The sequence below is a fragment of the Pyrgilauda ruficollis genome, unplaced genomic scaffold (assembly GCF_017590135.1).
Source record: "Pyrgilauda ruficollis isolate IOZ18807 unplaced genomic scaffold, ASM1759013v1 scaffold4, whole genome shotgun sequence".
NCBI classification, from domain to species: Eukaryota; Metazoa; Chordata; class Aves; order Passeriformes; family Passeridae; genus Pyrgilauda; species Pyrgilauda ruficollis.
The window spans coordinates 6,896,459-6,919,984 of NW_024525489.1; the positions used below are offsets into that span (position 1 = coordinate 6,896,459).

The 23,526-nt window shown below is 38.9% G+C and overlaps 1 protein-coding gene across 2 annotated transcripts in view; it reads right to left on the reverse strand.

Annotated features, from left to right (window-relative positions):
- Positions 1-15,098, reverse strand: part of LRPPRC (leucine rich pentatricopeptide repeat containing) — an 86,499-nt gene extending 71,401 nt beyond the window's left edge. The window contains exons 1-7 of one of the 2 annotated variants that reach the window (XM_041477097.1): positions 14,893-15,098; positions 5,248-5,450; positions 2,916-3,038; positions 2,102-2,223; positions 1,954-2,012; positions 1,315-1,401; positions 709-835 (exon numbers count right to left, since the gene is read on the reverse strand). In XM_041477097.1, coding sequence (XP_041333031.1) covers positions 709-835; positions 1,315-1,401; positions 1,954-2,012; positions 2,102-2,223; positions 2,916-3,038; positions 5,248-5,450; positions 14,893-15,083 — 912 coding nt within the window. In that variant the 5' untranslated portion in view covers positions 15,084-15,098. Of the gene's footprint in view, positions 1-708; positions 836-1,314; positions 1,402-1,953; positions 2,013-2,101; positions 2,224-2,915; positions 3,039-5,247; positions 5,454-14,892 lie in introns of both variants that reach the window. The other variant, XM_041477096.1, reaches the window with a different exon arrangement.
- Positions 15,099-23,526: the final 8,428 nt, after the last annotated feature.

The following is a 23,526-nucleotide window of genomic DNA, read 5'->3' on the forward strand; positions in this document are numbered from 1 at the left end:
GGAAGAAGGACTAATCAAACATTTTGTCACTGTTTGGAAGAATGTTGGTTGATGAGTATTTGTTCAAGTCATAGAAGAAAATTATGTTTCCAATAGCCCCTTCCTTGATTTGGTCCTCTACATCTGATTAAATGCCTGATATAACTTAAGATCAAACCAATTTTCTTTTCTCATTGCTTCATGAGTATTTCTTTGATTTAAAAAAAAGATAAGAGAGAATACTTGAAAAAAATCAGCTACACAAAGGGTTGTAAGGAAGCCTCACCTTACAAATACCTAAGTTGTTTGTATTAATTCTCGAGAAAAAAAAAATTTTTACTGGAAAGATCCTGTGATTTCAATGTCAAAGGATGGCTCAATGGGAACAGAATAAGCAAGGTTTACTTTTTATTTTCATAAATAAATACATAGATATCCCACATGCACTATCTTTAAAAAACTCCTTAATTATTGAATCGTTCACTGACAAATCTATCTTCCAAGAGTGAAACGCCACTATCAAAACACAAATATTTTTCAGAAATTGTGACATTGCTCTCAGTTAACCAGCTACTCAACTGCAATAAAAAAAAATTGTTAATTACTTCCAAGTAGGAGGAAACCAATTATAAAATTCTTTCTTATTCCTCCTGTCTGGACAGAAAGCATTCAAAAGTTATACTGAATAAAAGATCAAACAAGTTGTATTTAAATTCAAATTGGCAATACCTTTTTGATGCTATCAGCATCGCCCTTTTCAGCATACACATTCAGCAGTGATAAATAGGTGTCTGGACCTGGTTCAACACCAGCCATCCTCATCACTGAAAGGATGTTTTCTGCACTTTTCATATCTCTGAAAGAATTCAAAGCAAGACCCTCAGTAGATTTAATCATAATGATGTTTATTACGACTTCTCACTAAATTAATTACAATTGGAAACAAAGACTGCAACAAGCTTAGAGAAACATATTTTAACTAAGCAAATAATGAAAGGTGAAAGTGCAAATCTTTTTAATAATTGTATTACTTAGAATACTCTTTCAACTTTAACAGATTAAAAAGTTCAGAACTAAGTGCAGGAAATTTCTTCTCAAACACTACAAAAGTACAGTAATTTATCTTGAAATACAAGATTTTCAGGCACAAGAAAAAAACCTATTTCCTTTGTTAAACAGCTTTTTTGCTTCATAAATGTAAAGACAGTCTTCTACACATTATTATTCAAAACCATCACACTATTCTGCAGCATGTAATTTTTTTCTGTACAGTATCACATTATATTTTAGTAAAGCTAACAGTAAACAAAAGGAATAAAAGGTATTTAACATTACCCTGATCTTGCATGTCCTTTCACAAGACTACTGAATACTGCCTCAGTGATGGGGAGATCTTTGCTCTTCATAAATCCAAGAATCTTACTGAAAAAAAAAAAAAATTTGGAACATGCAAACACTAAGGTGGAGCTGGGTTTTTTTTTAAAATCTTCCTTTTACTTATTTCTCATGCCTCTGAATCACACTGTTACAGCTTAACCTTGCTAAAATTGTCAGAGATACCCAGCAAGCCCTGTGTAACAACAACCAGAATTATAACTATTTGCTCCTTAGCCCACATTATTCTCAAATGCCTTTCCCAGTAGCCATTTTCTTACAAAGGCAGAAGCCTTCATAACCTCACACTTTTTCATGACGGCTCTAGAAATGACAAAAACAAGTTATTTTCTGAGCAATGTGAATACAACTTGATTTGAACACATTGGTCTATCACTTATTTTTATTTTGTTTGTGTAGATTTTGGCAGTCTCCAGGAAATTGCTCTTCATTGCTCGGTTAAAATATACTTACATAAAATCCTTCTTTGCTTTGCTAAATTTCTATGAATTACACAGAAATCAGTTTCAACATCAGTGGTAGGGAATATGAGAAACACATTTTGTGGAAATCCCTTTAAACATAAATGCAAAAGAATACCTTGCTCCTTCAATGTCACCCTCATTGCAATAAGCAGCAATCAACCTTTGGTATGTAACCTACAGAAAACAAAATGGGGAAGTTAATTATTTCTATTCAATAAATGGAGCCTACTATTAAGAATGAAGATCCTTTAAAAAATACCTACTCGATTGGGCTGCACATTAGCTTCCTCCATTCTGGCCAAGAATTCTGTTGGAGAAAACTTGTGCTCATTCTGAAGATAGACTTTAAGCAAAGCATTGTAATGGCTCGTATCATACACAGCACCTAAGGGAATATTTCAACCACAGTCAATTAGTAGATTCCCTAAATTCAACATAGTTTCATAGCTTTCTCAGGTAATTAATTTCATTCAATTTTATTCTGTATGAACTTAGGACAGCTTCCTTTTATTAACCTTTGAAGTATCAGACATTTATTTAACACCTCTTGTGTTTATAAAAGGCTAAAGCATAACGAGCACAGTATCAGCAATGCTCATGTGCATGCTATTCTACAGCCTCTACAGATGTATTTATTGTACAGATTCAGGAATGTTACTATCAAAAAGCATTCACTTATGCATTATCTCTACATAAATGTCTCGCTCACAATAAAAATATCATCTGATAAAATATCTGGTAGCACTAGGAATACTTGGCCCACCAGATATATAGGTAGCACCTAACAGAAAAGTAAACACAATAATAAAAATCAAGCAAAAGTCCAATTTAAGCATCTTAAAAAAAAACCTTCTGATTTTAGAATTTTAGATTAACACCCCTAGATGTCACTATAACCCCCAGAAATAGAAACAGGTCTCTCACCTGAATAATAAAATCCACTGTTCATTCGGTAGCAAGTACAACCTGTTATAACCTAACATTTAAACACCATTAAGATACATTGTCTCTCACAACAAAGAGAGTAACTAAAGCACAGAGCTGCTCTTTGAAGAAGGACTAACAGACACAACATACCAAGTTCTTTCATCTTGTCCCATATCATATGGGCCAGTTCTGTTCTTTCAGGTGACAATACCTCTGGTAAGACAGCACCACAACTTTGTAACAAAAGCAAGGTATGGTTACTCCCTGGACACCCTGCAAATGGAACAAAACCACAAATTTCTTCATAAATTAGTATGTATTCAATATTAGAAAGAAGATTTGAGTCTGATCTACCGAAATATTTAAACATTTTCTATAAAACAGAATTTTCTCCAAGACTGAAGATTTTAAATTAACAGGATACCCAAATGATTAAACAATGGCACTACTGTGCACTACCCTAAAAAGATTAATGATCAAACATGCCATAATGAGTTCAGCTGAGTGAAAATTGTTAGAAGACAACACAAAATTCCTAAACTTAGGTTATCTAATACTTTCAACTTCCCAACTCAAGATCCTGAGATCATTTCCTGATAACAGGAATGTAACTTTCTGGTAAGTTTCTAAAAAGTCAAAATACTTCATACCAATTCAATATAATTCCACAACTGCTAGTCAGAGACATTTCCACATGTAAACTTCCATTTCCAGTTCTGCCTGTGCTTAATATATAACAAATGAGAAAATTTACACCTAAAGAACAGTGAAGCAAACTGTAAGATTATCTGCCTTTTCCGACTTCTGTACTAGTAACAGAATGTCAAAAAGTTAACTATAAACTCATCTCTTTCTTGCACTTCACTACGACTCCAGAGGCAAAGGCAGAACTGCAGAATCTATCACAGATGAGCCAATCAGCTGAAGACAATTATTTTTTCTACGCCATCTTTATATACAAATCCAGCAATTTCAAATAAAAATGAGTTTCTTTAGAAAGCAGCATGCTGTTAAGTATGATCACCAATTCATAACTGACCAGCTTGTAAATCCCTGCCCATAATTACTTCATGCAATGAAAATGCCAACACATCTTCAGTTTCATAGTACCTTGAAAGGAAAAAGAAAATCAAAAACTTTTGGCAGTGTGATGCACAACGAGATCTACTGCAAACACCTTTTTCAGGTATTTTTTGTGTTGCAATTAGAAATGGAAAAATAATGCAAACTGGCAGAAATCAACACTAACTTTCCACACTTTTTCTAAACTTCTTTCATTATTAATTTAACAAGGACTAAATTTTTCATATGGTAATATTTGCCATTTACTTTAATAGCACCATAGCTAAATTCATGAGGTTCAGTGCTTTTATTTTTAAATACAATTCCAAAGCCAAAGGAATACCCTGTAAGCAATTAAGATTTTTTTTTGTTAGTATGACTTAGAAACTGTGGAATTAGTCAAGATTCATAAAGAACTACTTGCTGAAAGGTTTAAAGACACAAAATTCTTGCCAACCAACATTCGCAAATTAGAGGTTTACATGGAAAAAACAACAAAGCAGTCAGAACCAGAAAGGATGTCCCAAGCAAAAAAGAAAAAACTACATTCAACAGAAAGAGAGCATGAATTGCAGGTTCAGCCTTTAAACAAAATGCTAAACTTTTAAAAACACAATGCCAGCTAGACAAGCCATTACAGTCCAGAGCAACACACAGCAAAGTTTAAAACTTAAGCAAAACAATACACACTGCCATTGATAAATATTGGCAGTAGTATAAAGAATATAGCAAGTATATTCTCTAAATACCTGCACTGACTCATCCTAACAGGTACCAAACCTCACCAATTGTAGCTGGTCTGCAAAATACTAATGTAGTCTGCGTATTTTAGCCAAAGAGGTATTGAATCTATCAGAATGGACAATGCCTCAGCTATTTGGTTTTCTTATATTAAAAAAAAAAAAAAAAAAAAAAAGAAAAAAAAAAAAGCTTTCTTGTCACAAATAAACAGAGCTACCTGGGAATGTGGAAACTTGTGGATCACTTCCACATTTCCCTGTTGCAATTCCATTTTAAAACAAATAACATCTTAAGGGCAGCATGGTTCATTACAGACACTTCAAAAATATACACTGCAGAGGAGACACATCTGATCCTTGCTCAGAGAGCAAAATACAGTTACATAAGGAAAATGCATTACCAGATTAAAAATTGACAATAAGCAAGGAAATATAACATACATTAAAAGTACACCTGTATAAGAAAAAAAAAAAAAAAAACAAAAAAACCCACACTTGAATAAGGTAACATAAGCATTCAAAGAAAAATAATATCTCTAAAGTATTTAAAGCCTGTCAATCAACATACACAGCAGATCAAACAACACTCAAACACAAAATACAGATCAGAACACTCAATTCCTTGGTTAAACAGCAGCCTGAAATTCAGCTTAATTTTGTTTTAATTAGAAGCAACTTACCTGCTTTGCTTATTTCCTGGAAGATTTTCAGTAGAAGAGCTTTAGGGATGCGGCCAGTTTTTCTGACAGAGTTATCCACTTTATTTAATGCCCAGTCAAACTGCCAGGACCGTCTGGTTCGAACTTCTGAAACCAGTTCTTCTTTAACACTTCCTTCCTCTTGAGGTGCAAGTGTAAGGAACCTTATTTGGCTCGTAATGTTTCTGCTTGAACAGAAACAAACAAAAAAATAAAGATTACATTTCTGTGAGTCATTTTGGATCCAGACTAGTCACATAATGGCAAAAAGATAACGCACTGCTTGCTGATGAACAGTCTCAAAAACATTCCATTTTAAAATAAACAAACAAATACAAGTGATTAGTTTCAGTGTCTTTCTACTTAAGAAGTCAGTCATACATCTTCTCACAGTGATGTTTCTGTGAAATTTTCAGTTAGTTTCACCTCACAAATTAAATGGTTCAAATAATATTCCCAGAAAAATAAAACTTTTAAGTAATCCAAGTGCTACAGAAGTCTGTTGTGCCATTACAGCTACTCACTAAAGCTCTCACAAGGTTTTGAAAAATCTCAAGAACAGTCACAAACAGATCTTCCAGAACACAGTAAATCAAGGTAGCAAATCATACCTTCCTCATCAATTAAAATGCACAAGAACTAAAGAAGAGGTCAGTGTGTTAGAAACAATGGTGTGAACACCAACAGGATTATTCCACATTTTACAGAATTGACAATAACCAGCATGAAGCATCCACCCATTCTGCCATGTAAAAACCAGACATCAACAGCAGATTTGTTTAAACATTTATCTTCTCAAAATAAAATATGACAACAAGGACTGTAAAGAGAAAGTGTTCTTCTTTCCAGCAAAGCAATAAAATAAAGCTAGCCTTTTTTTTTTTTTGAAGAACAACTTAATATACATAAGAATTAAAAAGATTGAATACATGCCACACCAAGGTGATGAACAGCCTGTGCAGGTGAAATTATCATTACACACAAGCATTTCAGGAAGTCTGTTCTCAACTGTGCTTACAACTGCATAAAATAAACCAGATGATTCTCCTCCAGAATACTATACAAAAAAAGGTGCTATTTTCTGGGTGGCAAAAGCAAGATTCAGCAACTTCTGAAATTGACCTCCGTCATTTCTGGCTCTTCAGACAACTCTTGAACTAAATTTTTGCTTTCTAGACTAGTTTAAAAAAACCCCAAACCCTCAAGTTTGTACTCCCCACTGTCACAAGGTGCTCCAGGAGTCAATACTATAGAGAAATGGCTCCACATTTTGTGAAATGGCAGCCTAAAAGCTGACAGGAGTGCTGACATTCTCTACAAAAAAATTTCCTGTGCCTGACGCTTTTTCACAGTTCTATCTGCTGGCTGGTTTCTCACCCAACAGTCATAGTTGAAGACCCAAGGAGACAAGTCCAGTGGAGGAGAAAAGCTTGCTGGTGGCAATTCCATGTTTCAGAAGCACCGGCAGCAAGCTGCTAAATGGCACAGAAATCATCACTGGGGTACAAAATACAGACTGGTGGTTTACCATCTGGTTGCCTCTTGTGAGCAGAAAGTAGCCCAAAAGACCAACTTGTTTCTTGCTGTTTGAAATCTTGATTTGGTAACTCAGCAGGTCATAAATTCTGGAAGTAGCCTGAAGCAGAATCTCTTTCCTAATGGAGCCATGACAACAGTTTAATAGATATTTGATTTTTAAAAAATCCTTCAATAATGAAGAACATCACTATTATTTGGCATTAACTTTTTCAAGAACACAATTTTTACATTGCCCTATCTTCTAAAGTTTCCTCTTAAAGAATATTCCAGAGCCCAGCTAACTATCTGCATGGTATTTCACTAGGGAAAGTATAAGGAAAAACTGAAGAAGGGAAGAAAGACTGATAAAAAAGGACAGATCCCCTCCCCCAGTCTCAGTTCCATTTCCTGATAGATGCAATTTCTCACCAATTCTTTTGGGCTAGCTCTCATTTTATTCAGATCCCTCTGTGAGTTTATTTCACTCACTAACCGAGCACAATACCAATTTATCCACTTCTACAAAAAAGTAAAATTACTGTTCCGTCAGGTTCGAGTGGAAACAGCTCATGATGTCCACGACCCACCAAAATTAACCAGGAATAAAAAGAAAATGATAAAGTACCTAAAGTCAGAGAAACTAGAAATAAAAACAAACAAACAAAAAAGGAAAAAAGCTCTGAAACACTACTTCTCTTGTTAAGCACCTTGTCAGATTAACAACAAACTTTTTTGTTGCTACTAGTAATGTCATGTCTCACTAAAAGTATTCCCAAGGGTGTCATTTTCCCCAGTTCGTTCCCTCCTTTTCCTCTTCTTCTATTGCCTCCTATAACCAGACACAGGGTACTTTTGGAAAACAGAAGTCATTAAACTAATTAGCATAAAATCCAGTAGCACAAGGTAAGAATAACAGTAAGATAATAAACTTTGATGTTTAGTATCCTAGGATTTAACAAACTTTATCCTCCAGGATTTAACAAACAAGTGAGATGCCTAGAACTTAAATAACTCCTTATAACACATAAATAGCAATACTCAACTTTGAGCTAGCCAGTGGATAGCTAGAAGAATGAAACTGTAATTGTTGCAAGTTATCATTTTTTAAAGATATAAATTAAAAACGAAAATTGCATCATTCACTCTTACATACCCATTAAAAGAGCGACTTGAAAGCTTTTCAGAATACTTCCAGAAAGGCTAGAAAAATGCTCTGGAAGCTTTAGCAACACAGGGTTGTATTTGTAACACAGAAATTTATACTTTAACTTCCATTAACAATCAAAGGACAAGCAGACAACTCTTGTGCTTCAGATTAGAATTGAAATGCTTTTCCCTGTAAAAACCTAATGTTTTAGAGTATTTTTCAAATTATTGAACAGTATCTTATGACATACAGCACTGGTATACATTATACATACACACAATTGGTATCTAAGTTCTTAAGTCCTGCACCGTTTTAAGAAAACCATCTTTGTAACAGTCTCCACCTGTCAGAAGTCACAAATATTTTAAAGCACTTGCACAGCACCATCAGATGAAGTGTAAAGATAAAAACAGTATGTGCATGCTCAACATAAGCTGGTTAACAGCACAAGACTCTTAAGTTTCACTTGCTACTAAAACCTCCTGCTTAGCATTTAGCACTACGCTATTTATAAAGTATCAATTGGTACAGTTTCACACTGAAAAACACTACACACTTATATGAAAATGTTATTTTCATAGAGTAACTTCACCTTCTGAAAGGTGAGCAGAATTGAGCATTTCTATTTACATCCTCCCAATATTACCTAATAAGGTACTGCTGCTTCTGTTACTTTATGCTGATTAAAGACATTTTAAGGAATAGCAATATGGGAGTCCGAGTTTAATTTTGAGACAGACAGGTGAAAACAGTATGAGATGATAAAACAACCTGAGGAACTCAAAGTTTCACTGGCATCCACTTAAATTATCATCATCAATCTGAAATGTTTGGTGTAAGACTCAGGTGTACTTCACCCCATGTAGGCCTTCAGCATTTGAATGAATTACACCTTTAGCACTAAGGTGCTGTGTAATGTTAAGCCAATCCCATAATAAGAATTTGTTAAAAATAACTGTGGCTTCAAAAGCTGGATCAAGCTGCAGCATCTACTGTTTTGAATCTGGTATGTAGCACTACAAATCAACTAAGAATTCAAAATTTAAACAAACAAAAAAAACAAACACAAAAACCCAAAAATACCAAAAAAGAGCTCACTATTTTTTAAGATGAAAGATTGAGCAGACCAGAAAGTCAGCTTCCAAAAAAAGAGACAAACATAAATTAAGGGCCACAGCATTAGGTTTGATTTCAGTCAAACAGCAGGAGAACAGTAGACAACCTCCCTATGAAACACAAAAAGACACTAACAAAACGAGGCAGTTATCCATGCATCAGGAATCTTGAATTTTCAGTAGTTGAAAAACAACAAACAATTAAGACAAATAGAAAAAAAGCAAGGATAAAAATCAAGAAGGCCATGTTAACCATTTCTGTCAGGAAGTGATCTAAAAAGGCAGCAAGAAAAGTTGCTAAATTTAATAAAGATGATTTTAGAAATTACCTCTTCACAGGAAAAAATGACAGCTCATACACTGTTGGGCTTTCAAGAAATGTTAACTGCAACCATCTGGAAATTTTAACTATCATTTCTAATTTTATCAAGGAGATGGGGGCGTAGGTGAGAAAATGGAAGAATGAATCAAATAATTCCTGAAAATATTAAGATATATTGAAAGCAGATTACTGGATCTTACTCAAACTCCAGTCCTTTGGATTTACCCTGAAAAACCCATGGAAGTTGTGGGAAAAACAGATGCCTAACAAAAAAATACGGACTGACGTACAGGCTTTTGACACCACTTTACTGACAACCTGCTCATAAGCAAAACAAGGAGACACAATGTACTTCTAGTATGGGTGCAGTAGTTGTGTAAAGAAAATTTTAAATACATACACAAAATTAAAATACAGTTCATTGCAGAACTGGGAATATTGTGGGGAGTCTAAGTGAAGTTATCTCCTGACCCATCTAGGAAACAACTGGCACAATCCATGTGCAATAATAGCTTCAATACAGAACACAAGAAGTTGTATGTTTTGGACAAAACACAAATGCAGAAATTTAAGATGGGGCACAATTGGCTAAGCAGTGCAGCCCAGAGAGTACTGAAAATGAGGCATTGCTGAGCACAAAACGTCTCACAGCAAAAAGACTTGAAATTCTCAGCTCCAAAACACAGGAGCATAGCTAAAATACAGAAAATTATCTCTCCATCATGGTGTGTTTGTTCAGGGAAAAAAAACCAAAAAACCAAAAAAAAACAAGTATAAAAGACCCAAAGGACTCATTTATCCCATCCCACTCTCCAAACACAGAAGCAACTGAACCTAATCCATCAGGAATCACACAATCAATACTAATGGTTGTGATATCAATTGTAACAAAATAGTTGAACAGGATACTTCAGTCAAGCTTTCTCATTTGGAAGCTTCTAAAGTAAGGTTAGGAGGGGGAAAAAAAAAAAATCTATCATGCATGACCTTGATATTCCTGATCCTGCCTCAGTACTAGGTGTTTGATTACACAGTTTTATGATGTAATCATATTTTCCAAATTATTTTAATTCACTTTTTTCAGACTTAAATGCTATGCTACACAACAAAACATACTTCCCTAAGAGCTGCAATGAGTGCCAAGTATTTACTTTCATCTATTACCTTCAAATGTCATTTTAAGATTCTCTCTATGCAAAACACTTGCAAAAACATAGAGCTGCACAGTAAATTTCAGATCTGTTGGAATGAGCAATCTGGTTCTTCCCCACAATATGTCATTTCTCTCTACTACACTTCAGAACTGGGAGACCCTCAAAAGGATATACTGAGCCCTATGAAATGATCTCTCTACAACTGCCACAATCACAAGATTAGAAGTAGCCTTCAGATATTGGAGCCTTTACACCATTTTCAGCTTTGTCTCTACAACGGCAGCCCTCACCTACACAGGAAAGGTTACCTGTGCATTTGTAATCCCAAAACAAGTGGTAACTCCACCTCCAGTTTAGATTACGACACTGGGAAAGCAGCTGAAGATAAACTCACAGAAAACTGATGCAGAGATGAAGTGTGCATGGAGAAATTTATATCAAGTCAACCAGTAAAATTCTTTTCCTTACAAGGGTTTAAGTAGGAATCCCAGTGCTGTATCCACATACTTATTTCTTTTACACTGCTAGAGCAGACTTAAGGCAGTGCCTTTAATTTCCGATAGGAATGTATCTTACATACCAGCCTGAGTAAAAGAAGTCCCATCTTTCCCAAAACCCAAAAAGCAGGTGATGTTCATGTTTCCCCTTGCAGCAGCAGAAAGGTTACTTTCTGTAAAACTTGATCAATTCCAAACATTTAAAAAAAGTTATATTTATATATTCAGCGATATATTTGTTCATATATTGTTTATATATTTGTATAAACATATAAAGATAACCACATGTTTAATTATAAATATTAGACATTTGCCTTCCTTTATCAATAGAGCCACAATAAGGTAGTTGCTGTGCTTGTTCTATGGAAAGTATTGAATATTTCGTTCTTTCTAAACTAAATAGGCATAAACTGCATGAAATAGTTCTCCAAATAAAGTCATCATTGAAGCAGAATAATGGCAAACTTAAGTGAGTTAGAATTCCTTAGTGTACATAAAAGCACTCTAGATCTAACACTAAATTCAGTAAATATAACACTAAATTTACCACCTGAGATCCCAGCATGAGTTACATGACTGTTAAAACAGTATTTGTGCTGTTAGCCATGATCAGCTATACAAAAAGGCCACAATGTTCAGGTCACCATATAGTTATTTCAATGAGATACAGCAAGATCTTACCAGAGAGAAAAATTAATGTCTTTCTGTGTAGATTGACAAACTTTGTGTTTCTTGGAGTATAGCTAACAAATTCCTTAAGTGATTCACCAAGAAGTAAAACAGAAAACCTTTGCTTTGTACTACACTTAGGATCTTCAGAAAAAACTCATCACTGAAAAGTGTGTCAAGCACTGGAACAGGCTGCCCAGGGAACTGTCAGTCACCTTCCCTGAGTGTTCCAAAGACAGGTAGGTGAGGTGCTTGGGGACATGGCTTAGTGGTGAAGTTGGCAGTGTCAGTCACCTGTTGGACTTGATAATCTTAGAAATCTTTTCCAACCTTAACATCTCTAAGATTCTGTGATTTCTTGGGAAGCATCTAGGCATTTTATATCCATCATTAAAACACTTAACTACAACAGCACAGCTTATGCAACTTTATTACAACAAAGTATTATGAAAAGCAAGTCTACTCTATGCCTCCTCTGCATTTGAAGACTTCCTTCTATCATTTTGCTAATGTAATTAAGCATTCAGTCCTACAATTCTGTCCATTGGTAATGGATTGCTGAGTATGATAGTGAATAGCCAAAAAGAACTTGTTTGCAGCTAATCTAAAAAAATCAAAAAATTAAAATGTACCATTCACTAAGCCAAGAATTTGGGTATTTAATTTATGACATAATCAAATCCATTCCCACAGTGTGAAACCTTTTTTAAAAGGATATTCACTCTCCTATCTTACCAACATACTTGAAAGACAGCACAATGGATCAAAAGGCAAGAGTTCTTACAAGCACCTTCTGTGCTGGTTTTGCCTGAGTTAGAGTTAATTTTCTTCCAAGTAGCAAGTATGGGGCTGTCTTTTGGATTTATGCCGAGTTCAGTTTTGAGAACAGAGACAAGCTCGTGAAGGAGCAGGGTCCTAGCAGGACCTGTGTGCCTTTAGAGAGAAGAGCCCACACTGGAGCAGGTTTGCTAGCTTGATTTCATTTTGTTATTCTATTGATTCTCCTTGATTTTCCTCTTCAGCTATACTTCAATGATCTATATGCTTTAGAAGCCTAACTGTTCTCCTTCCCTGATTTAGAGCCAGACAGAATAGAGCCAAGACCCTATTTCTGAGCACTGACTTTCCCAACACAGAAAGCTGTAATATCAAACCATAATATCATCACCTATAGTATGCAGAATAAAATCCCCCAAAAATATCCTGATGTTAACTCAAAAATCTACTCCAAACACTTGTCAGTGGAGAGGTTTGTTATACCATTCTTGAAAGATACTAACAGCAAATTCAGGCATTTTTTCCCCAGCGAAGCTTTTATAAGCTCCAGTAAACCATTTGTACCACGTAAATTAGCCGACTGCTGAAGTCTGCTCTTGTAGATCTGAAGTTTGTTGTACTGGTCTGCTGAAGTTTATCTCCAATGAAATTGCATGGCAGGAGAGTGATGACGTGTAGCTCAAGTTATTTCACATTTCATAGCAGAGAAAGAATAAATTTGTCTTAAATCTGACTTGCTATGAAATGCTTCTCAACCAATAGAACATGCATCTACTATCCTAACTCATTTTTTGAAGAAGCTTAGATTAAAAATCAAAGCAATCATGATGCTTTGATAAAACCTTGGCTTGAATGTTTTGCTTGCTCTTTCACATCTCTAAAGAAGTTCACAGATTTGCAACTTTTCTGTAACCTTTATTGTAATGGTAGTCAGACTTGCCTCTGAACTGACTTTATTATGTTCAATGCTAAAGTGACTATACCAAGCACATGGAAACACAGTTATTTACACAATTATCTTGCAAAATGCTAGATTATTCCTGTTTATTTATTCAATCTTAAAACTGAGTGTGTCTTTTCCTACTATTCCAAACAGACTGCATTTCACTCTCAAAATAATTTGAGACCTGAACAGCCAGTACAGTAAGCCCAAATGTTATCCATATGCCAGTCTAGTTCTTCAAAGGAGGTCCAGTTCCAGAAATTAAGGCTTAAGCAAAAAAAAAAAAAAAAAAAAAAAAAAAAAAAAAAAAAGCAATAGTTACTTAAGGTAAAAAAATTAATTTAGATCATATCCTTAATACATGAAATTTCAGTTTTCAGTATTACCTTTGCTTCACACTTTGACTCTAGATCATCACTTGTGCACTAGGATGCCTAAACACACAGCAGTGCGACAGAGAGATTTTAAGTGAAAACTTATCTTAGGAGTGAAATTACTGGACAAGAGGAATGTACACAAAATTTCAAAAGAGTTTTCAGCATGATCACCGAACTATCCCACATATGACCAAATTTATACCTGAAATTAAGTACAATTTGGTGTAAGAAAAAAAGCATTAGAAATGTAATGTGACACAAGAGACAGAACAACTTGGGTAGCACTAAGCCCCTGTATCAACTCATAAATCTGTGTCTGAAGCTGTGTTAATGAAGGTTTGTGTCTCTAAGCTTCCTACAGGGCACCAACCACATGTAGGTGTTGTCAAAACCGCAGCAGGGATGCATACAGGTGGGTAGGACAGGCTGAGTTTTCCACCCTACCCGCATGACAGAAGGAAGAGAAAACCATGGCAAAGAAATTTCGCCGTGCCTCCTCACAGGAAACACAGCAGAGTCTGAGAGCACGAAGAGGAAGACCAGATTCCAACTGTGCAGGTACCCAAAGTCAGTCACAGAATCACCGACCCATTTAGGTTGCAAAAGACCTCCAAAATCATCAAGTCCGACCTGTGACCGATCGCCACCTTGTCAGCTATTACCAGAACACCAAGTGCCACGTCCAGTCGTTTCTTGAACGCCTCACGGGACAATAACTCCGCTCCATCACTGCTTATCTCCTCTAGTCTTCCCCTCTTCCTCGACGCCCGCTCCACACGGCGTGTTCCCCCACAGCCGTGTCACCCGGAGGTCAGGGCTCCGCTCTGAGCCCAGCGCGGCGGAAAGCGCGGGCAGCCCAGGCCGCCCAGCCTGAGGGCAGCGGGGCTCCCGCGCGGCCTTTGCCCTGCCCTCACCCCGAGGCCGCGCACACGCGGTGAGGCCGCCGGGCCGGCCTGGGGCGAGCGCTGCCTCGGAGCCCGCGGGGCAGCCACGGCGGGCGGCGCCGCAGGGCCCGGCGGCATGGCCGGCAGTGCCCTTGGGCGTGCGGAACGCAGCCTCAGCCGGCCCCGCCAACCCTACCAGGCAGCGCGGCGGAGCGGAGACTCACCTGGCGGGGCCGACCGGTGGGGCGGGGGCTGCGGGCGGGCGGAGGAGCGGCGGGAGCAGCGGCGGGAGGCGCGGGCGCAGCGCCCGGAGGCGCCCGGCGGAGCTCAGCAGCGCGGCCATGACCGCCCGCAGCACGTGAGGCGCGCGCCGGCACTGCGCCGCCGCCGGCCCCACGTGATGGGGGCGAACCATTCTGCTCAGGGGGGAGGCGCTGAGCCCGGCCTCGGAAAAGGCCCGCTCAGGCTCCCGCGCGCTGCTAATTTCCACCCCGTGCCGCCGGTGGGCCGTTCCACGCAGGCCCGGGTTGGGCCGCCCGGCAGCCAACCGGGAGCGGCCCCGGCGGAAGGCGGGCGCGCGGGAGGAAGTGGCGGGAAGCGCCGCGTTTCCCGGCCGGCACTCCCGGGAGTTCTTCCGCGCCGGTCCCCGGGACCTGCTGGCCCTGCCCACCCAAGTACTGCTTCCCTGCAGCTTCGGAGCCCCTGAGGGGTTCCAGACCCTCCCGAAAGCGTAGCAGGCCGGCGTGTACGCTAGGGAAGCCATGGGGAGCCGGACTGGGAAAGCTGCTGGTTGCTATCAGCCTTTTCGCTGAAATCTCAGCATCGCCTGGGAGTGACGGGCAGAGGGAAGAACGTCATTAAACCGAATATCAATAGTAAATGTCTCCCTGAGCTTGCATATATTTACTGAGATGCCACCTGAATTGATGCTTCGTTTTAGTGTCCAAGTTAACCTGTTGCTGTGACATAAAACATTAACTGAGGTACCTAGAAATTAAATGCATGTTTTCATGCAAAAACCATGTAATGATTTTGGCTGTAACTTGCCAGTAATTACTCTAAAGGCAGATCGACTGACCAGCTATTTCCAATTACACTTTTCTTGGAAAGAGTTGTCTCATCGTCAAGATGCAAAATGCTCAGTTGTTGAATGTTATGTACCCTCATTTTTTGTTATTTATCTAAGTCCTGGATGTTCAACATTGCTCACTGAGTAATGAGTTCCAGCTTGTAAGACAATATTTGCAATGTTACTGCTTATCTGCAGCGTTACATCATTTCATGGAATACAGAATTCAGTCTTGAGAGGAAAGCTAATGTCTTTACAAATAATTTGGGGGGAGCTATGGGCATTAACATCTTTGAAATGGGTCTTTAATGTCTCTACTAACTTTGGCCAGCAGGTTTGTTGCAGAGCCCAGACAGCTTGGCTCCTGAAACAGACAAGGGTCTGCAGAAGCATGAACTTCTGAATTTTGGGGTAAAATCAGTAGGTTCAAGGGGGGAATACGTGGCAGGCGGTTTGGGAATGCTGTACCCTACTAGTACCTCGGCCAATGGGGAAAGGAAGAGGGCAACATGCATCCGGGAATGAGGATGAAAGGAGGCTGCGCCCTCCAAAACCTTGAGAGAGGAAACCTTGTGCTAGAGCCCCTGAGAGCTCACTTTAGTGAAACAATAAAAAATGCCAACATTATTTACAATAAGGACCAGAAATTATACAGCGAAGGACTGTGTCTAGGTTTGAAAGACATATGTCTGCTGAGAAAGGCGGGAACCTCCCTTGGAATGGAGAATATGACCCCCTTCCCTCTGAATTATTATAACTTTGAAATTAAGGGGCTTTCAGGCAAGGATATGGGAAAAGGAATCACAGTTCTTTACTCGTTTGTGTGTGTAGAACACGGCAGATAAACAGCATCAGCGAACCCGAGCAGCCCAGCGCAGTCTCTGCCGCTCTTCAGGCGCGCTCCCGTCGGTGCAGTTCCGGCCACAGCCGGCAGGGGCGCTGGTGGCTCCTGGCCAGGCGGGGCAGCTGCGATGATTCCCGCGCCCGCAGGGGGCGCTGCGGCGCGAGTCCGGCCGCGTCCCCCTCAGGCGGTAACGGGATGGGCCGGCGGAAAGATGGGCTGCAGCAGGCGCCTCGGAGCGGCGGCTGGAACGGCAGGGCGGGCTCACGGCCTCTAGCAGAAACTCCGCAGCTGTGGCAGGAGCTGTGGAGCGTCCCAGCCCGCAGGGGGAGTGTGGCCACAGTGTAGCAAAAACCCCGGAGCAGAGAAACATCAGGGCTGGGCAGGCAGCGCAGCTCCCAGACACGGCCAGAAGAGGCTTCCATGTGGCTTGAAAGGGTTTGTGATCCCAGGGTTTCCCCTGAGGCATCCGATCAGATGGTGGAAAAGTCCTTTTTTAGTGAGGTAGAGTGTTAATGAGGTCCCAGTGCAATGACTGCTCCCACAAGCAGTCATGCTCCTGCTAGAAGAAGGCAGCAGGAGGTGGAACCCAGCGGTGGTGGCATAATCTCCCCACAGTGAGCACAGCCTGTTTCCCCTCCAAATGCCAAGAGAGCAAGAGCACCAGGAGCTGCCCCAGCCCCTTTCCTCCCAGCCCAAATCTGGGCTCCAAGGGACCCACCCCCCTCACGCAGCTAAGAGACTAGCTGGCTGCACCCTTCCTGAGACAACTTCTTTTGTCTCTCTTACTGGTCATTGTCTCTTAGCAACATATGGGAGAAAGAAACAAAAGGGAAAACCATAAACCACAACAGACTGGAAGATAGAAAGAAAAAAAAAAAAAGAAGAAAAGAAGAAGAAGAAAAAAAAGCGAGGTGACATTGGTTAGCATACTAGTAACTTCTGGTCACTGAGACTTCACTGCTTCTGACTCAGTAAAGAACATTTTAAGAAGTGTTTTAGAGGAGAACATTGGGACAGATGACCAAGAATTCCTCCAAAGGATGAAGAAAAACTCTTTGTTTGGTAATCCAGTTGGTGGATCTGAAACGAAAGGCTGCTCAGAGATCTTCTGTCTTTTCCCTGCTGACCGAGAAGCCATAGACATGATTCTGCTTCACAGGTAAAGACAGCTGCTTGGTTGATGTGAAAAGGAAAAAAGGTCCTGGGAAATTAATTCAAAATGTGATTTAGCTGAAACAGTAGACTTAGGAGATTATATTTCCTGAAGTTCTCTGGATGAAAGGGTGTAGATCACATTTATCAAGATCTGAAAACAAGAAAAACTTTAATCAGTAAATTGAGACATAATGTTTATGGAGTCTAGGTGAGAGTTTTTACTCTTTGGATGAAGAAGATGAGTTGTGTAGTTAGGTATGTTATTTGTGGAGAAAAAATATTAGCCTTTTTATGCAAAAATCCAGAGAAAGCACTGTGTCACTAGTAGTTGTTGAGAAGTTTTTCTCCCTGCAGACACATACTACAGACCACAGTCTAAAAATCTCGGCTTGATACACTCTACTCAAGGAATTTATTCCCATCATTAAGATAAATACCCTTGGGGATAATAATTAAACAGTGCTAGGTTATGTTCCTGTATTCTGGAACTACTGGTTCTGGTGTTAAATTCCTATTCTCTACAATAATTTCAGCCTATGCCAGACAATTGCCTGGCAAAGTTGGAGGAATTAGCATCAATCAGCTTGGGACCGTTGCCAGTAGGTGGTTTGGAGAAGGCCATGCTATGCTGGAGAGTGAGGATTTAAAAGCGAGGATTCTGGCCAAATTCTTTCAGTTGTCTGCATACTACCTCTACTGGAACTCATTCATTCTCTCAAGGTTTCTGCTAATTCCATTGAGAATTTATCACAAGCACTTATTATTAGCTTTTAAAATTTAGTTGAAATGTGTCATAGAAATTTTCAAAACAAGAGTTGTAATGACATGAGTAATGAGAGTTTTCCTCATTCACTGTCCTGTCTTACAAATAAAACCCTGTACATACAAAACATTTTAAAAAACTAGCTTATACTACAGTTGACTTTGGAAACTTGGAAAATCCAAAGTTAAAATGGTGCTATAAATGCATCCCCAGAATATGAGTGTAAAACTTTTGGAGTGAATGATCCAAGTCACGTCAAAGTGAGGGAAACATAACAGAACATGCGGAAGAGGATCAGTGTTGCCTGTAGGCAGTTTGGATGTGGCAGCTGTGTGTCAGAGCATAGATGGTAGCAGGGGTTGTGGCTGCTTGACTTCTCTCATGTAGGAGGCTTCTGAGAGGTTGACCACTGAAAAAGTCAGACATAGGCTGTGCAGTGGGGTGTGGGTGAATTTCTGGGGTCCTTCAGCAGACTCAGATGTGTCCTCTACTGGCACTTGAGCTGTGTGGTGGGGCCATCAAGTCCCTATTGGAAAGGTGGTGCTCCTGTCCAGATGTTTCAAGGCAGGAAGTTTTCAGGTGACAACAGGTCATCCTGTGGTGTGTAGGGAAGATGTCATCCTCCCAACCTCCCCATACCTTCGCTTGTTGTATCCCATTCCCTAGATTCAAATGGCCTCATCTAGAGGCAGCTCTGTGCCGATGCCACCAGTGCAGTATGACATCCGTTCCCCACCAAGGTCCTAATCCAAGGTGGGCATGATCCATTTTACACAATGGGGAGAGGGAGCATAATGAACACAGTTCCCAGCACTCATTTTGTGGCTGCATTCCTCTTGAGAAGCGCACTATCAGGAAGGTTTGCCATGGAGAGGATAATTTGCAGCCTTTACCTGAGATTCCGGGGGATGGCAAGCCATGGAACTGAGAGGGTGGTGAGATACTTACATATATGTAATGTTAGTATCAATATTGGTTTTATTTTTGATGGCTGAGTAAGATTAGGTTTCAGACAATGTATTATTTAAGAGCTTCTGGTATGAAGAATATGCATCCCTCATATTTCTTGAGGGAACATGACCTTTCTCCATGGCTTGTTCAAAACCTGACTGAAAGTGTTGATTTCAGTCTCTTGCCTAATCTCAGGCATGCACTCTCTGGAAGAGTTGACTCTCAAGCCAGCTCAAGACCAAAGGATAATGATGAATGTGTTTCTCTGTGATGTTTGGTATATTTATATATAGATTTAGATAGCTCTATATTTAGATAATATACAGCAAAGAAATTCTGTCAGCAAAGAAAATCTAAGTGAAATTCATGCTTGCCAAGGTTTTTGTACACTTTTAGTATCTCATTTCCATTTTCTTCTAGAACAAAGTAGGAGCAGATTTAACAACTCACACACTTGTTACTTCAAACTCACTTTTTCCAGTTGAATTCCTAATATTTCTCATGAAATAGGAAAATACATATTCCAGCTTCATTTGCAAAAAAATAAAAAGAAAAAATAAATTAAAAGCATAAACTGGGGATGTCTAATCAATTTAGAGGAAAAAATGTTAAAAGAGTGAGGGTTTTTAAAAGAAATGTATGTTTTTCAGAGTTGCTTAATGCTAGCAATAATGTGTTTTCCTTGTTTGAGTTATTTTCCAGGTTCCCAGATTCCCTCCTTTTATTACTTCAGTGTCTTTCAGGTCTTCTAATGTAGCTGGTGTTGCATATAGCAAAGCAGGTGCTCCATGAAAAATCTCTAGTTGCAAATGAGATTGAGGTCACCAAGATTTTTGCACTAGTTGGGTTTTATTTTGAGAGGATAAAAATTAAGTGAGATATTCAAGAGCTACAGAAGTCAGGTAGAGATGGTACAAGCATACAGGTTCAGAAGAAAAGTGGGGAAATGTGACACAGAATAGTCTGACAGAAAGGAAGGAGAAATATGAGATGGGAGTAATTGAGTTATTGGTAAGGTTGCTGGATGGAAAAGTGTGTTGGTTTGGCTGGGACGGAGTTAATTTTTGCTAGTATGGGAGTGGGTTTTGTATTTGTGCAGGAAACAGGGATGCATTCAACACTGATGAGCAGCACTTACAGTGAGTCAAAGCCTTCTCTGCTTCTCACACTGCCCCACCAGCAAGGAGGTTGGGGTTGCACAGCAGGTTGAACCCCACCGACCAAAGGGACATCCCACACCATACAGCATCATGCCCAGCACTAAAACCAGGGGCAAGCCTGGCTGCAGGACCACTGGCTGGTTGGTGGTGAGCAATTGCTTTAATTTGCATCACTTGCCTTTCTTAGATTTTATATCTCTGTGTTATTTTTCTTTTCATCACAATGAAACCCCATGAGTGTTCTCAGCCCATGAGTTTGCTCACATTTACCCTCCCAGTTCTCTTCCCCCATCCTGACGGGAATGAAGCAAGCTGCTGAATGTATGGTGCTTCGTTGGCAGCTGGGATTAGACCATGACAAAAAGGGATTGCTGTTCACATGCAGAAACAAGGTGAAAGTAAGCACAGCTTACTTCAGCTTCAGTAAGATGGTGACAAGATTTTTTTTTTCCTGACTTTTAAGTTTATGCTTTGCCGCTCAGATGCTTTTGGGGCCTGTTATTCTTTCAAGTGTCAATTGTTTCCACTCTTCCCCCAAAGTAAGTTTCCCTATCCCTGCTGTAAATTTTCTTAAATTTAAGCCAATTTCAGATTTTATGCAGATCTGACTGCACAGCTTTCATGGTGTTGGCATATTGGTTTGCTGTGCTTGGAGTCTTGGTAAAATCAAAGCAAGGAAATGGAACAGGAACTAGCAGTAGCAAGTAAAAATCAAAGAGCCATGTTTTAGGATTTGTAGAATAGTATCCAAGTGTCTTGTTGAAATTACAAACAAGAAGGCAAACCTGAGAAGTGGAGAAAGATGAATAATAGACAATTTGAATGGAAAATTGCTTCTTCAGAATTCTGTTGATTTCTGTATAAAGAATTCTTGGTTTTCATGTAAAACAATTCCTTTCCAATGACAATGGTGGCCTAATCCCTAACAAAATGCTAAATTTATATCTTATTGTATGTATCTGTTAGTTAAAATGTTTCTGCAGGCAAAACTATGCATTTGTTCTTGTTTGATCCCACTCAAAATCTTTGATGAGTTCTTTTAGAGCTGTACTGCACTGTAAAATAATTATTTCCACTGAAATTGCAAAAGAATTTATCTCCCTTGGCTCTTCAGCTATGTTAGTTTTGCAACGTTAGTAGAAATTTTAATAAGTAGTAGTGCCTTTATTTTTGTAACCAAGTCAGCAGATCTTGTCCTGACTATCTACAGGGAGTAGATGTGATGAGTAAGAAGGTGCTTTTTTTGTAGAGTTACTTTTCAGAGGATCACAATATGAAAATGGTTATGACATAACTGGGTCACATCTGAAATTTTTCTATAAGCTGCATAAAATGAGAAGTTGAGGTAGCTGCTTTTGTCAGAAGGTATATTCTTCGAGCTGTAGTAAATCATACAGCTCAGAGATTTGCATATTCTACTGTTACTGAAAACTGCAAACCAGTCATGAATCTGTACCCAATTACTAGCCCTTCAGTATCTTAAATCTTCTACATTTAAATAATAACAAAGTAAGAATTTTTATACATATATATATATGTATATACATACACACACATATAAGTGTCACACACTGTATCTCTTCTGTCATTACCTTTGTTTTACATGATAAACTGCGAGCATACTGTACTACAAAGAGTATCACATCCCAAGGTTTGGCTGCTAGGAGTATTGGAGAGGAAGTAGTTGGAGAAAACAGTAAAACAAGTTTCAGGAATAGTAACACTGAATTTCAGCTGACTGTAGCTCCAGTGTGTAATAAAACATTTTCAGCTGACTGTAGCTCCAGTATGTAATAAAACATTTTCAGATTTTGATGCATAGTTTAACTTTTGGTTGGAAACAGAAGTGGAATGACTTGGAGATCATGCAGATTACTAGCTGGACAGGGAAATCATAATAAAACATTATTAAGCTTTCAGGTTTTGCTTTATATAAGAATTCCGATGTTTTTATATTGCTGGGCACACTGACCAAGTCTCTGTCAAATCTCCTCCTATCCCAAATAATAAAAAGAATTAGTAATTCTGGATATAAGGCAGATGAAGTAAAGAGCATTTAAACCCTAGACATCTGCTTTAGTTTGAAGTATTTGCAATTTTCTCACAAATGTTCTGATTTATCTTAATAGTTGCTGGCTATAGTTTAGGACTTGGGCAGTTAATGATATGGGATGTAGAAGGGTTAATCCAAAGGCCACTTATAAAAAAGTGCAAACTGTGCAAACCTGATCCACTAATATTAAAACAAATGTTAAATCACATGTAGATTGTGTGTACCTCACATGTCTGCCTCACTGGCACACACACCAGGGGCAGATACAGCATACTGCTTATTTGTATGGCTCATTTACCTGAGTAGCAATTTAGTTCCATTCAGGTCCTTCAAATATGAGGTGGCTGTCTAGAATGGCACTTGGATTGTTCTCTTTATGAACAATAATCAGATTAGCTTTCATTGCTTGAAGACTTAACATTTATGTTTATTTCTCTTCCCTCGTGTTGTAGGTCAACAACCCTGAGTGACCAAGAAGACAGAAATATCCAGAGAGGTGTAAACAAGCATTTTGAAGGGCAGTGACCAAGAATTTCTTAAAATAGATCAGTCACTGCTGGAAAAAGTTTTTAAGTTTTTTGGCAGCAGATCTACTTTGAAAATTTTTTTTATTCTCTTGCTAATTTTTCCATCATCCTTGTTGGATATTTCTGTCCCGCTGGTTAAGTCAAATACCAAATCAGATGTTTATATGACTGTGCTCTAACTGAGGAGTAATATTTCCAATTGTGAAGATAGGGTAGAAAAAATTGTATTTTATCTTTTTTTTCAGTGCAGATACTGATCATCTTACAAAACAAAACTTTGAACTCAAGTGTCAGTTAGTTGTGTAGAAAATTTATTTCTTTTCCCTGGTTTGGGTT